We start from the raw sequence: 15,756 nt of genomic DNA, 5'->3' as shown, positions 1-15,756 counted from the left end.
GGAATTTTGAAGAAGATGGAAATGTCATTCTGAGAGCAATATTTAAATTCTCAGGAATTGACTTATAGTATTGAGAATGAATTCAGTTTCAATCAAGTTTACATTAAATGTTGCTTTTAAAAAAATCTAAATCATTCTTTACACTGCGAAGAATCCAGACCACATGGGATAACTTATGAGATGGTTGTGTGGTAAGCTATGACTGTTTTGCTGATCATTTTGGGTGTCACTGTAAATAAAGGTTTCTATTTAAAATTAAAGCCCAAGAGCTTGCTTTATTTAAAAAAAAATCCTTACTGGATTAAGGGTAAAAACAGAAGGTTAAGGACTCTTATTTCAAATAATTGTAGCGGTTTCTGTGAGGTTAAATCTTTTTCCCCCCCTAAATGCCTTTTATTGTTTGTAGCAATGGAACAACAAAATTGGAGATTATATTCTGCAAATACGTTCCAAAAAGAAATCTTGTTCTTAGAAAAGGTGAGTGCTTAGGGATCATCTATTAAATGAGAAATGGGTTGGACTAGTTGATGGCTGAGATTCTTCTATTTCTCCCATTCCAGCAGCTATCTTTACCAGATTAGACTACCTGAGACACAAAGAAGGGTTAGTGAATTGCTTTGTCTTTAATACATTTTAAAAGTGAGGTCCTAAAGCTGGTGTAATGTGAGACTTACCTGTGAGGTCCCTGAAATATGGTAAATTTTAGTCATTCATTTATAACCATCTACCCCCTTTTAAAAAACACCCATCTAAGTCCAAAGTGTCTCCTTTGAAAAAGGTGTTAACTGGTAGTGTTTTGAATGATTTTTTAAAAAAAACCAAACACACCAAAAGCTCCCAAGAATGGCCTTTTACAAAATGTCAAAGGTTACCTCATACCAACTGCTGGTGGTCATTGGCTGGGGTTTTGAACATTGTATGACAATACTTAGACTACAAAATCTCTTTACAAATACAATTTCATTAAAACGGGGGATGTACACTAACTTTATGTCTTTTCGGTACTTAGAAAACATTAGTTCTGGGACAGATAACACAGGAATACTGGCAGCAATGGTACCTGGTCAGGAACATAAATGTCCACACCTGCAAGGGCTTTTCTCTTACACTGGCCACAGCGTTTATTGACACCACCACTCTTCAAAACTGGGTTTCTTATTAGTCAGGTCCCTCTAAAAGTTCCCACGCTGGTTACATGTAAATAGTCACATATTTACAGTGAAGTCAGTTTCTTCAGAGGCAGCCAGGGTTCTAGTGCCAGGTGAGTGCTACTTCTCTGTGCTGTTGACTCGCTGTCCAACTGGGCACCACTTCCAGCACCTGCATGCTGCCTCCGTCCACCTCTTAGCTCATTCTTCATGACAGACCAAAAGGTAAGAGGATTTAAAACAGGGTTGGGGTGGTTCTTCCCCTATGATTTAAAAAATTCCAGTGACTTTCCACCCTTTGGGGAAATTAAAAAAATCTCTTCTTTTTCCCTTGTGAGCCTCTCGGAGAGGGTTAGTGGTGACTTTTTGATATGAAAATGCATTTTGTGCAGCTGGTGAGGTACAATCCAAAGCAAAAGCAGGGGCAAAAATGGGTTTTCTGAAGTATCACTATTCCTGGTAGTTCTCTTCCAGAATTTGCCGTGTTGACTGAAAGCAAGTTCTGTGTGTCTCAGGTCTCCTGGCTAACAGCATAGGTCTGCCTGAAATCATACAGGGTTTTGCATTGTCTGGATGGTCAGATGATGCCTCTGTTTTGGGAGGTCCATCTTGTGCTGCTTAACCTTCCCAGCCTTCCCACAGTTGTCCCCTGTAGAACAAAGCAGACTCACCTCAGTATTTGATTGAGCAATCCATAGCAGCACGACAGTCAGTCCTACAGCTGCATAAGCTTTGCTTCAAGGATGTGGCTGCTGAGAAGGAATATTTCTAGGTCCTTCAGACTGGGCTTGCTACCACCTCATCATCTCGATTTTCAGTTGTTGGCAAAGGTGGCATTTAAAGATAGGCGGAGAATAGTGGCCAAGGAGAATATGAGATGGAAAGATTACGTGCGTAACTTCTGGGAGCACCAAAGGACATGCTTAGTTGGCCCATTAATATGGTCTTATTAAAGCTGCATAGGTTTCTACGCACATAAAGAAATGATTAGGCCAGAGGTTGCAAATAGCAGCTCACCAAGGAGTTTTGTCTGCATGGTAACTTAATGTCAAAGTAGTTGCCAGTGTTAAAAAACTGTCACACATATTTGAGTTCTGGGGTTTCCCTGACGAATTAGAGGATTCAAACTGTACTGCATTCGTGCCATTCTCTTTAGACGAGAGGTGACCTTTCTAGGTTGCCACAGTCTCTTAGCCCTCCGCCAGCCTCTCCTGGCACTGGAGTGTGTAGCATGGACATTTTGGAAACCATTAAATGAAGCTGCCCCGCTGATGTTATGGACCAGGTAACACTTCTGCAGCCACAGCCTTCAAGGTGTCTGGCAGTTATAATACTTAAGTGCTTTTCATCCTCTAAGGAATGCCTTGAATTTACGAGGCATAGACTATTGTGTAGAGAGCAACAGTGTGTATATATCACACCCACAAGGTCTTAACCTAAAACATGTACTCAAGTATGTTACTTCATAGGAAAGACATCATTGCTTCCCCTCTCATGACAGGAACAAATGAGAGTCAAAGGTAAGACTTGGCATGCATACAGAACAGCCTAGGCAAAATGAAGCAAGCCAGAGAGGGCTTCTATTTGTAAACTGGTTCCTCAACTCACAGTGATTTGGAAGAAGGTCTCTTCATTTCTGGCCACTTTCGACGCTGAAACTGCCTAAGTTTTCAAGTGTCAAAAGGAGAATGAGTGTTAACCATCACCAAGAAAGAAAAAGTTACCCCCAAAGAACAATACACAGATGGTCTCTTAGGTGACACCTATCACTGGTGGGCAATCCAGGCCCCTGGCAGACCAGAGAAAGGGCAGTGTCTCAACCTAACACGTGCAACCTCACAGAGGTTAGACTAAAGGATGGGCCTAGATATGAGACCGTTCTCGGGCTTTAAAAACAAAATCAAATACCTGTATTGCTCATAGCTTCCTCCATCTTTAAGTCCTAAATGAGAGAAATGAACAAAATAGAAACAGCTAATTTAGGGTAAATATGGAACAAGCAGTGACAAACTTTAACTGCCTTTTTTTCTTTTTTAAAACACTGTAGGCATTTTGTCACAAAACCATGATGTTGACAGTGTTCTCTAGGCAGACATAGTGGACTGAATTAGGTGAGCTGTTCTTAAAGCAGCCTTCTTGATTTGCCTGCACTCTAGTGTCACCCTAGCAGTTTTAGGACCTGCTGCATTCATTCAACACTGACCTTGGTCATGGTGGGTGAGGCAGATACAGGCACAGGCATCTATGCTACAGAGGACAGAAAGCCAACGGCCCTGAGAAAGGCAGGTGCTGGGGAGGTCCTGTGTCTTGCTCGTATCAAGTTTCCCAGAGGATATGGCAGTGCGACCAAATGCGTAGGCTTTAGAGTCAGCCAACCCAATCTCTCTACTCATCCATAAAGTGAGGTCAAGCAGGTGTACCTCAGAGGACCATCATAGGATTATCAGCACAGTGGCCGGCACATAGTAATTAAGTGATGGCTCTTATGATCATAACAAGAGCGCTTGGTAGATGTTAGGAAAGTGATATTTTAGTCACTGGTGAGAATTCATCAACTCCTGGTGATTCTGGGCTCATTTTTCAGACCAGACATGACCCCGTAAATTCCTTCCTGCGGTAACCCTGCCGGGTTACAGGCCCACGCTGGGGCACCTACTCACCCAGGTCCATGTTGCGCGTCCGGGGGTTACACTGCTTGTAACCCTTACAACTCCTTAGCTCCATGAGCTGTACGTGTAGCTGGTTGAGGACATCCCTGTCCAGTGTATTCACCGCATTCATCAGCTGGTTGGAAGAAAGGTGGGTTAGGAACAAGGTGAATACAGGAACCACCCCATCCTCTGCTCCCAGCCAGGGGACTGACTGCAGGCAGATTGGGAATAGCAGGTGCTACGGGATGGTAACTTTTGCTTTTGCAGGAGCCAGAGTTTGGAACGGTTAGGATTGCTTTTTGCCTCTAGCCCCACCAGGCTCTCTCTCCGTGAGAATAAAAACTCACGAGGATAAAACCACCTCTGTGCTTAACGCTGAGCTCCTGGAGCCACTGGCCAGGAAACTATGTCTTCAAGCAGCCTTCCATCCCAGTCCCTCCGCCCCTCTTGATTGGAAAGCAGCCACTTGGTGAAAGGGGTGGGGAGTGACCATTGACTGAGTAAGCTATGTGCTCGGCCAAGTCCTTTTGTAAAATACAGGGATGACCTACCTAAGGAGAAAGACTGGCAGAGCATAGAGTGGCTGGCATTTAAAAGTCAGATTTCATGTAAGAAATTGACTTCAGCCTTCTTTTGAAACACTGGAGACCAGATGGTGCCAAGGCCACACTACTGAGAAGCTGTAGTGCTGAGCTCAGTGACCGTCTGTTGAGATGGGACATGCTGATTCCACTCAGCAGACTCTGTGGCTCCTTTTTGTCTTATGTGTTCTGGGCCACTTTAGACATCATGTGTGTGTTCAGATGACGTGATATATGGAAGCACTTAGGGAAGCACCTGGCGTGGAGGACAGTGCTGCATGAGTGTCAGCTATTGCCCCGTAGGCACCCGAGCACACAGGGTTTGGCCTGGTCCTAAGGACCTCTGCAGGCCAGGAGCCTTCACAAGTTCCCACACAGCCTGTGTTAACCTTGCCAGGGGAGAGGCTGTGTAAGGTCTGGATTGCAGATGCAGGAAGATGGAGGCACATGGAGTCCCAGAGCTCTCCGAGGTTTCACAACTTACTTTTGTCTTAGGCACTTGGTGGTACTTTAGAAAATGTATCGCTTCCTCATGGGGGCCTAGTGCCAGTACCCCTGTACTCTACACATCCCCATCTCTCCAGGGCGGGTTGTCTGTACCTGGTAGGGGTCTGTGTTGAGATCAAAGTACTCGAGGAAGCCGGTTGCAAATTCACAGAAGAGGAAATTGTGGGTCTCGTTGATTGTCCTCATGCACCAGTATGTGTTGTTGTTGGCGCTGGTGCAGGCACAGAAGGGCCCCACTGCCAAGACAAGAGAGAGCATGCCCTGAGTGCGCCTGTAGACGAAACCCAGCCGGCCAGCAGGAATTCCTGTCTGGGACAATCCCCCAAGCCAGTTCCTGTTGGGAGCACTTGTTGACCCCTGAAGTCATCAGGGAACCTGTTCCCCAAAGACCTGTAGGGTTTGGCAAGAAAGCACTCACAGGCTGGTGGCAAGGTGAGGCCCCGGAGAAGCCCCTCTTGCCCAAGCTGCCCCCTGCCTGCCCCGGGCTCGCTCACATGTCCAGAGAGGCGCGGTCTGCCAGTGCTGGTTGTCGTGAGTGAAGCACGTGAGGCCCGGCATGCTGCACGTGTCGTTGTTCTGTAGTCGCTTGAGCAGCTTCCGAAGTTTCTTCTTGCGCTTCTGCTCCCGCAAGAGCCACACCTTGTCCTTCTCCTGCAGCCCCTTCCTGTGGGCAAACAGGGCCACACCACTCACACCCCTCTTGGCCCCACCACCTTAAAGCCTCCTAGGGATCAATGATCCTGAACTCTGCTCTTCCTGCCAGAGAGCTGTGGGCACAGCACTAGGGAGACCACCAAGGGAAGAACCTTTGCCCAAGTCCCACTGCAGGTCCAATGCGGCACAGATGTGGAGAGAATTAGGAGGCTGCTGGGACTCCGGCTCTCACTAGGTTTGTTAGGCCTGTGTCCTGCCCTGCATGGTGGGGTTGCAGTAACCCCTTCAGTCATGGGGGCACCTGGAGACCTCAATGTTGAGCTGGGAGTCTCCCTCTGCAAGGACTGCCTTGAACTTCCCAGGGAAAGCCAAGACTACTTTTCCTTGTTTGCCTTAGCTTAAGGAAGGGCAGCCTCTGTGTGTCTCCCCTGGGCCTTAAGCCACCCTTACCTGAAAGGATGCAGACTGGAGCCTTTGTGCTTGAGGCGGCCTTTGTGCTGGGTGTGGTAACTGGAACAGACCCCAAACCCCAGGTTTCAGAAACTGTTTACAGAGCAGCTCTCCTGGGTGGGTACAAAGTGCGGTTCCCTGGGACCCCGTCCCTCTTTCTCATGCACTGCCAGGGAGGGTGCTATCTCCAGGGCAGCAGCTCCCTGCCTCCTTCCTGCAAGTGTGAGCTGGGAGCCCCTAGCTGAAGGCTCGGGCCACAATGAGAAGATTGGGGTAGGTGTAAGTCAACCAAGGCTGGAAGCTGGGTCTGGGTTTGGGTGGCTTCAGCCTCAGCATCACCCAATGGTTGTCCCCAGACCCCTGCCCACCTCATGCTTGGTCAGGGCCAGCCCTGGGGAAGGGGGGCATGTTTTGCAATCCCTTTCTGGGAAGGTAGCAGAGATGCTACAGTTGGGCTGTCTGGTACAGTAGCCACATGTAGCTATTTCAGTTTAAATAAAACTTTAAATTCAGTTCTTCAGTTACACTGCCACATTTTAAGTGCTTACACGTAGTTGGTGGTCACCATACTGGACAGCAAATGTAGCCCATTTCCATCATTACAGAAGTTTTCTTGGACAGTGCTACAGTGCTGCTCTCGAGTTCAGACCCTTGAGCCAGGGGTTCCCTGGGCTGGTAATGTGACCTCCAGCCACATGGGCTATTCCTGAAAGGGCAATCAGCAGAGGCCCTTTCCCTCCTGGGAGCCAGCTCCCCGTATCAACAGCCTACCTGCCAGCAGTGCATGAAGCTGGCAGCTGGCCGGCTACGTGCGGGTTGTGGTGTGGTATGCGCCCAGTGGCTGACAATGGGGATGTGAATGATGTGGCACTTTTTTTTTCACCCCGAGGGAGCAGACAGGATATAAAAGTAATGACAGGAGTCACAGAATGCTGTGTTCCCCGGAGTGGTCCTGCAGGACCACTAGTGGCCCTCCTGGGGTCCGTTTGCTACCTCCTCACCTGATTTTGTGACAATCACATTCTTCTGGCCGCTTTTTCTTCAGGTGACCTCGGACTTCCCTCAGGTTCTTAATTTTGTTCTGCAGGGTTTCAATCTGAGGGAGAGAGGAGGCTGTGAAACTCTGGGGGCTGGGGGAGAAGGGATGGCCTGATGGTGCCCTTGGCCATTTCCCACATTTGTGGGTACAGAGGGGGTTTCTTGGCTCCACCTGAAGTAACAGTCATTTTCCTGTTTCCCTCAGTCCTGGGGCTTATTGAAAGGACTAAATGGGGTGTGACTGTCTTGTAAATCAGGAAAGGGGTGTGATGTCCCCTTTCAGCAACTGGCGGTGGGGAAGCTTTCTAATGCTAGGTCTGATGCTCCTGTCCCTGAGTTGAGGGTTCTGTGGGGGGTCTTTCTCCCCTGAGCCTGGCTTCCCCCTCACTCCCCCATTGTGGCTGGTGGCCCTGCCAAGCTTGAGGTGGTGAGAAACTGCTCCTTGCCCAGACTCTCATCACCTCATGGTCGATGTGCAGCTTGTGGTCTTTCCAGGCCTGCAGGGACTTGTACAGATCCAGGTCACACTGGACCGTGTCGTTCTCTAGGATGTAGCACCTGCTCGAGAGAAGGGATCACATGTGGGCCTGAGAGGTTTGGGAGCCCCTGCCAAGGCCCAGCCTATACCTTTTACCCCCAACCTCTGCCTGAACTCTCACCGATGTGTGACTTTAATGGGGTTGGGGGCTGAAGAATCCGGAAGGCCTCCAGTGCCACTGAAGTCCCCACCGTCCTTGTCGTCTTGGTCCTCAGGGGCCCCTGGCCAGTGCCGCTTGGTAAGGTTGCGGGGCTGGGATGCCTCATCCAGACTTATGTGGTGCACCTGGCCGTCCACCTCGATGGCCACAGAGCGGATGGAGCGATTACGGGCATAGCTGGCCTTGTACTCTGTGGGCATCAGAGAGGTGGCTAGGTCAGGAGGGCATGGAAAACTGGCTGGGCTCCCTGGGCAGCAGACTCTTGACTTAGATAGGTCCACACTCCCAAATCAAAAGAGGCTCAGTGTTGCCTGAGACTTGTGAGCTCAAACCTACCACCCAAGGAAGCAGGACCTGGACCCCAGTGGAAAGGACTCAGGTTGATTTAACTGGGGAAACTGAAGTCCTAGAACTAAGAAGGAATTGGCTTAAGATAATCTCAAGAAAGAGCCATGATTGGAGAAACAAACTGGTACATCCATACAATATAATATCAGGCCATAAAGGAATGAAGCAATAATATAAGCTACAATGCAGATGGACTGTCCAAAACACTATGCTATGTGAAACAACCCAGACACAAAAGGTCACATACTTTATAAGTCTATATGAAATATGCAGAATAGGTAAAGACAGAAACAGAAAGCAAATTAGTGGCTGCCATGGGATGGCGGAGAGGCTAATGGGGTTTCCTGTTGGGGCAATGGAAATATTTTAAAACTAGAGGTGGTGGTTGCACTACATTGTGAATGTATTAAATGCTTTGTGAATTTCACCTCAATTAAAAAGAAAAAAGTGGATATAAAAACATTAAGGAGACTGAATCAGTAATCAGAAACCTCCCAATAACCAAAAGTCCAGGATGAGACAGCTTCACTGGTGAATTACACCAAACATTCAAAAGAAGTACGAACAATCAAACGTGTCCAAAAAGTAGAAGAGGAGAGGAGGGAATACTACAGACTCACTTTACAAAGGCCAGCGTTACTCTGATGCCCAAACCAAAGGTCACCACAAGAACAAGTTATAGGCCTATATCCCTTGATGAAAACAGAATGCAAGAATCCTCAGCAAAATATTAGCAGATGTTTTCAACAATACATTAAAAGAATCACATGCCATCATCAAGTGGGATTTATTCCAGGGATGCAAGGATGGTTTAATACCAGCAAATCAATGGGATACACTACATTAATAAAACGAAGCCTAAAAATCATATGATCTCAGTAGGTGCAGAAAAAGCATTTGACAAAATCCAACATCCATTTATGATAAAAGCTATCTGATAAGGGGTTAATATAAAAAAATGTATAAACTCAATAGCAAAAACAATCTGGCTAAAAAATGGGCAGAAGACCTAAATAGACATTTTTCCAAAGAAGACCTACAGATGGCTAAACAGAAACATGAAAATGTGCTCAGCATCACTGACCAGGGAAATGCAAATCTAAACCACAATGAGACATCACCTCATACCTGTTAGAATGGCTAGTATCAAATAGTCAAATAAGTATTGGCAAGGATGTGGAGGAAAGGGAGCCCTCGTGCATGATTGGTGGGAATGTAAATTGGTGCAGCCAGTGTGGAAAACAGTATGGAGGCTCCTTCTCAAAAAATTAAATAGAACTACCATATGGTCCAGCAATTCCACATCTTAATATTTATCCAAAGAAAATGAGAACATTAACTTGAGAAGGTATATGCACCCCCACGTTCACTGCAGCATCATAGCCAAGATATGTGAAAGCAACCTAGGTGTCTATCAATAGATAAATGGATAAGATGTGTATATATATATATATATATATATATATATGAATATTATTCAGCCATAAAAAGGAAATTTTGCCATTTACAACATGATGTACCTTGAGGGCATTATACTAAGTGAAGTCAGAAAGATATACCACATATGATCTCACTTATAGGTGGAATCTAAAAAAGAACAAAAACACCACAAAACCAAAAAAACCTGAGCTCATACAGAGATGGCTGCCAGAGGTTTTGGGGTGTGTGTGTGTGTGGGGGGATGGGTAAAATGGGTGAAGGGCATCAAAAGGTATAAACTTCCAGTTATAAAATCTTGGGGGTGTACTGTATGGTGGCCAAAGTTAATACTTACTGCCTATTTGTGTCTGGTAACATGTTAACTGGACTTATTGTGATCATTTTGCAATAAATACAAATAAGTCATTTTCTTGTACACTTGAATATTATCTGTCAGTTACAGTGCAGTGAAACACAAAAAAACCATTAATTGTTACAAAAAAAAAAAGCTGGGCAGCACATTCTTCTGGATAGAAAAGGGAGAGACTTGGGGAGGTCACTTAGCTTCTCTGCATCTCGGTTTCCACAGCTGTAGCTGGATGCTGCTCTACACCGGGTGGGCAGGGAGACGGGCTAAGTCAGCTACTGAAAACAGGGCATTCAGGCTAAAGTCAGAGCTCAGATTTGTGTCTCCTATATATTAAAAGACAAATTTTATCAAATTGCTAACATTAAGAAAAGCTGGGGTGATCTCATAGTGCAGATTTCCAGCTTCTGAAGAGAGAGATGTGCCTGCCTACCTGGGTCCACGGGCCCGCACAGTCAGCCCCAGCAGCAGCCGCGACACGGGGTCAGTTCTCCATTGGGCACCAGCCCCAACCACTCCTTTCTGTTTTAAAACTCTGTGCACATCATGAGTCTGTAACCCCTGCTGCCCTAGATGTCCATTGTTTTTTAGAGAAGGGCCTGGAGCCAGTCACAGCCCAGGTTTCTGTTTGGCTCCATGTGACCACCAGGTGGCGCCCAAAGCTCAAGGACTGGCTGGGAGCCGGAGGTGGTGGCACCCAGGAAGGGAGGAGGGGATTCCCGCTTCTCGTGTGGCCCCGGGCTCCAGGACCTGGTCTTGCTGCCCCCTCTCTTGGGACAGATATTGACACCTTTCATTTCTCAGATTCCTTGTATCAAAGGATCCAGGGCCCAGGTCCAGGAGAGGCATTGCCTCTTCAGTAAAGCCTTGGGCTTTTCTGGCCCTGGGCAGCTTTCTCCTTGGCTTTTTCCTCCCTGGGTTCAGTCTCCCTGAAGCCACAGGGCCGATCCCCTTGTGGGAACAGGTCATCTGCCCAAGAGGCCATGAACTAGACCCCCCAGGTTCTCTCTGCCTCTTTGTCTTTCTTGCTCCGGAGCCAGCTGCCTGTTTCTTTCCACCCCCAGCCACAAATCCAGGGGTCCCCAAACTATCTGGCCTTCTGCCTGATGCTGTAAATAAGCCTCTCTCATCTGAGCCAAAGGCTGTTTTCTTGCTGTTGCGAGAGAATTGAGTAGTTGAGACAGAGACCGATTAGCCTGCAAAGCCTCAAATATTTACTCTCTGGCCCTTTACAGAAGAGGTTGGCCAGCCCCTTTGTAAACCTTTCCCTGGACTGAAGCCATGCCACTCGCTCTCTGTGTCACCCTAGCCTGCTTTGTTTCCAGGGTCCCTGAGGTGCCCTCCCACAGAGCCTAGCCAGGAGCTCAGGCTCTGGAATCTGATGGTTTGGGTACAAATCCTGAGCCAAGGTATCACTACCAAGGGCCATAAGCTGTGTTCTCATGATGGTACCTGCCCTACAAGGCTCTCTGGAGGGTGACATGCAACAGAACTGGTACATTTTTCAGCACCCGGTGCAGGCACAGAGCAGTGGGGCATTTTGCAAGCATAGGCTCATTCCCATTTGAACGTCAGGCAGAGATCATTTTCCCCCTGGGAAGCTGATCTCGGAATGGGGCCGTGACCAGCCCAGAGTGACAGCTGAGTCTTCCAGCCTCGTCCAGAGGACATCCACCCTCTGCTCTCTGCTTGCTGGCTTTCTAACTGCCTGTCCTTCAGCCCCTGCTGGGGTGAGGTGTGGCGGCTTAGGCAGCTTCTTCAGCTGGGTTGGGGGCCTTTCCCCACTCCAAGATACAGTCCATTGTCATTTGCAGTAACTATGCCCTATAAAGCCACCGTGAGCACTGAACTAGCGAATAGTAAACCACCGCTTCCAGGGGAAACGCAGGGCTCGGTTCCTGCGAGCCTCCGGTCACAAACCTGGTTTGATGGCTGTTTCTGTTTAATGACACCTTATTTAATATAGGTTGTTGATTCATTAACAGTGAACTCATGGCCAACAGAGCTGCGACTCACGCCTGCACAAGCTTGTCTACCCCACATATTTCCTCCACAAGGCATGCCCCAGCCTCCCTGCGCTCAGGAACACCACACCGCACCTCAGCACTGTGCTGGGGGCTGTTTTAAACAGTGAAATCACTGGGAAAAGTACACAAACGTGAAAAGCACGACACCAAATAGACATCAAGAGGGCACCTGAGTATGAAGCTGAAACAGGGAGAGCACCTCCTTGTTCAACCCACTGGGAAGGTGCAGGCAGGAGACTCAGAATTTTCTGCCGTTCTGCACATGCCTGCGAGTGACCGTAAAAGCATCTTAAGTAGCGACTTGAGGGCACAAATTTTCGGGAGTTGGCGAACTTGCAAACATGGACTCCATGAACAATGAAGATCAACCACATCAGCCTGCCCTGACGGGTCTCCAAGTCACCTCCAGAGCCCAGCCCCTCACAGGGCTCTCGGCCAGTCTCATCCCGTCTCCTTGCTGCCGCCCCTGCCCCCTCCCAGCCCGCTGACGTGCAGCTGAGGGGTCCCTTGAAAACACAAATCTGCTCTTGGCTCCTCTGCTCAAACCCTCCGGTGGCTCTCATCTCAGAGAATGGGCCCTGCAATGTGATGTGATGGGCCCCTGGCTGGCATCTGCCGCCCCCTCCCTCCCTCTACACTCCATCTTCACAGCGCTCAGCTCTCAGGTTATCTCCCCTCTTTATTCCTGCCCTTCCCCACTGGGCCTGGAGGATCGTGGGGGGCTTGGCTGTGTCCCCAGCCCCCTGGCCCGTGTGTGTGTCTGGAATTACTTGAATGAACGAATGGGGCTACCCAGGCGCAATCCCTCCCCTCTGGCCTTGAAGAACTGCCAACACTCACTCTTGAAGAATTTTCTCCGACGTCCGGCTGGGCTGAGCTGGTCGTCCCCGCCACTGTCACAGGTGCAGGCCTCGCCGCCCTGCCCGTAGTACTTGGGCACCAGGTTGGACAGGGCTTTGCCGCTGGGCCGTGCTGGGCCCTTACACTTGTGCAGCTTCAGCGTCCCTGTGGCGTCCTCCACACACTGCCACTTCTGCAAGTCACAGCGAGGGCCTCCGGCTCCCAGCCAGCCATCCACTTTCCCCACCCGCCTGAGACTTCCCCCACTCCCTGCCCTCTTGGGGACACGGGCTCACAAGGGCTGCGTTCCTGGAACTATTTACTCAATGACGGACAGACACATGTCAACTGCGCGAGAAGCACAGAAATGGTACCGAGAGGGACACTGCATGACTCTATGGCTGAGCATGAGCCAACACGGAGCACTGGGACGGAGAGAATAGCTCACACCCGGGAAGGCCATTCTTAGGAGGTGAGGCAACAACACGTAGGGGGTGGCTGGACCAGCAGGACCAGGACTGCATCCCCCAGTGGGTGGACGTCTGGGACAGGGATCCTGGAGGCCCAGGGGCCGTGGACAGATGCTTCCCCAGCTGGTCTGGGCCCCAAACCCCACCCCTTGCACTCTTCTCCCTAGGGTTAAGCTGGGTGCCCTAAGAATCTGTTCTGAATATGCAGATACCTGCCCCAGGACTGCCTGACCTTTAATCTGGGGCACAGGATTTGACAATCCCAGGGGGACAAAGGCTCCCTGGCCTCACTGGCTATTCCTTGTAGCTCAGAACCGAAATCAGAACCACTTATGGGCTCTCGGCCTAAACCCAAGGCCAAATTCTCCCCAGAACTCCAGCTGCAGGAGGGCAGCACTTTCTGTGGATGGCATTCAAGGCTCTTGCCCCAGTGCCTGGAACAGTGCCTGAGGAGCAGGCCTGGGCTACGTTTGGAGGTGCAGCCATTGGGAGGGAAGAAAGGATGGAGGGACACCTGTCCCAAGCCCCAGGGCTGAGCCCCGCCGCCTCACCTGTCCCAGCTGCTCACATGCGGTCTGGTATTCAGCCCGCTGGCACAGGTCTTTCACGCGCTGGTACTTGGGCAGAAAGTTCTCCTGGGCATCTGCCTTGTCACTGTCCCTCTTGTGGAGCAGTTTGCTGTGGGGCAGAGAGCAGGACACAGGGCTGGCCTCTTGGCTCTGGAGGAGCGCGTGGCCTGCCTATGGGGTGTGGTGCCATCAAGGAGCATGCAGGTCCAGCCTGGCCATGTCTTCTGATTAAGAGACTTAAGAAATGGGGATTTTTATAAGAAACCTCCCAAACTGTATGAGTTGGCAATAAACTAAAACACATTTAAGACGTGCAAGCAGCAGAAAACGTGGCCTCCAGATGCAAATTCTGAATCGACCACAGGAACAGCAAACAGGCTTTTGTGTCTAGGAGCTGTGGACACGTGCCCAGTCACTGGGGGAAGGTATGATAGAAACATTCTCCCTCCTCCCCTGATAATTTTTTTTTTTTCTTTTTAAATCCTCACCAGAGGATATTTTTTCCATTGCTTTCCAGAGAGAGAGTGGAGGGTGGGGGGAGGGGGGGGAGAGAGAGAAACATCGATGTGAGAGAGACACATTGACTGGTCGCCTCCAGCTCGAGCACTGACCAGGGCCGGGGATTGAGCCTGCAACTGAGGTACATGCCCTTGGCTGGAATCAAACCTGGGACCTTCAGTCTGCGGGCTGACACTCTAACCACTGAGCCAAACCGGCCAGGGCTGATAGTGAGATCTTTAACACCATGGGTGCAGGGGGGACTGCCAAGAGCTTCCTGGGATGTGGCAGTTGTGGGGGTACCTGGGTGCTACTTGGCCCAAATGCCCTGGGTGGCTCCTCGGGACCCAGCACTCACCCTCTTTCTACTAGGAAGGAGTCCCGCCAGACCCTCATCTTCTTTTTCAAGTGAAACCTGGGGAAAAAGCACACCCCCATCTTCTCATCAATGTGGGGGCTTCATATGTCCCCCTGAGCCCCTTCTCCCAGAAGCAGGGACAATGCCCAGAGCTAGCCTTGGTTCACAACCTGCATAGACTCCGGGGTCCCAGGGGAAGATGGGGTGAACTGCGCACGAAAGGCTTTGATGACCACACCCTCCGCCCCTGCAGGGCTGCACCTCGCAGACCTAGGCCAAAGCCAGTCACCTGTGTGTCTGTCTCCGTGCCTCCCAGGGGGTCCAACAACTCCCCCAGTGTGAGACCGCTTCCTCTTAGGCCAGCACCAGATGGAGCGGCTGCCCTGGCTTCAGGTGACTTACACTGTGTTTTGGGGGATTTCCTTCTTTGGCCCTTTATAGTTGGGTTTGTGTAATTTAAGTGTGCTTTTCATGCTGTGTCACTGTCGTTTCCATTTCCCAGACAGAGACTCAGGCCGAGAGGCAGCTTCCACCCTGTACCTCACTCCTGGGTATCCTGGCTCCCAACCCAGTGCCCCTGCTCCTCAAACCTGCCCAGTTTACACCCTTACAGCTTAGAAAGCCTCAAGGGAAGCTCAACATAGGTGGCCCCCTACAGGGTGGTCGCAGGTGGGGGGACAGTGTTCACCAGGGCTGGACCTTCTGAGCTGTGGAAGGTGCAAGCCCAGGCTGCAATAGTCAGCTCCCCGGGGCCATAAATCCAGCGGACAGTTCCACTACTGGCCACCAGATGTCGCTACTGCCACACCGGTGGCTATGTCCCCCTGCTTTCCTGTCTCCACAGGCTCAACTCTCCTTCCCAACTGCCTGTTTCGCTCACCATCCCTGTTCCCTTTCCGGCCTCCAGGACACCTAGGAATATGCTCCCATCACGCCATCCGGCAGTAAGGGCACACAGCATGGTGACTGGGAGCGCAGCTTCTAGTCTGGAGTCTCAATGCTAGAGTTGGAGCCAGATTTACCCAGAGACCTCGGACAAGTCACTTGACCTCTCTGGGACTCAATTTCCAAATTGGTAAAAGGGAATCATCACCATGTCTGCCTTGCTGGGTCACTGTGAAGATCAAAATGAT

At 49.8% G+C, this 15,756-nt stretch overlaps 1 protein-coding gene across 3 annotated transcripts in view; it reads right to left on the bottom strand.

Annotated features, from left to right (window-relative positions):
• Positions 1-255: 255 nt before the first annotated feature.
• Positions 256-15,756, bottom strand: part of SULF2 (sulfatase 2) — a 91,361-nt gene continuing 75,860 nt past the window's right edge. For 2 of the 3 annotated variants that reach the window (XM_081149489.1, XM_081149488.1), the window contains exons 9-21: positions 14,624-14,680; positions 13,750-13,876; positions 12,729-12,921; positions 7,689-7,917; positions 7,491-7,587; positions 6,993-7,087; positions 5,992-6,051; positions 5,382-5,551; positions 4,981-5,123; positions 3,809-3,932; positions 3,057-3,090; positions 2,757-2,810; positions 256-1,797 (exon numbers count right to left, since the gene is read on the bottom strand). In XM_081149489.1, the coding sequence (XP_081005615.1) occupies positions 1,767-1,797; positions 2,757-2,810; positions 3,057-3,090; positions 3,809-3,932; positions 4,981-5,123; positions 5,382-5,551; positions 5,992-6,051; positions 6,993-7,087; positions 7,491-7,587; positions 7,689-7,917; positions 12,729-12,921; positions 13,750-13,876; positions 14,624-14,680 (1,414 nt within the window). In that variant the 3' untranslated portion in view covers positions 256-1,766. The remainder of the gene's footprint in view (positions 1,798-2,756; positions 2,811-3,056; positions 3,091-3,808; positions 3,933-4,980; positions 5,124-5,381; positions 5,552-5,991; positions 6,052-6,992; positions 7,088-7,490; positions 7,588-7,688; positions 7,918-12,728; positions 12,922-13,749; positions 13,877-14,623; positions 14,681-15,756) is intronic. The other variant, XM_081149490.1, reaches the window with a different exon arrangement.

The sequence above is a fragment of the Miniopterus schreibersii genome (assembly GCF_964146895.1).
Source record: "Miniopterus schreibersii genome assembly, chromosome: 10".
Lineage (NCBI taxonomy): Eukaryota > Metazoa > Chordata > Mammalia > Chiroptera > Miniopteridae > Miniopterus > Miniopterus schreibersii.
This window is presented reverse-complemented; position numbering and strand designations above follow the sequence as displayed.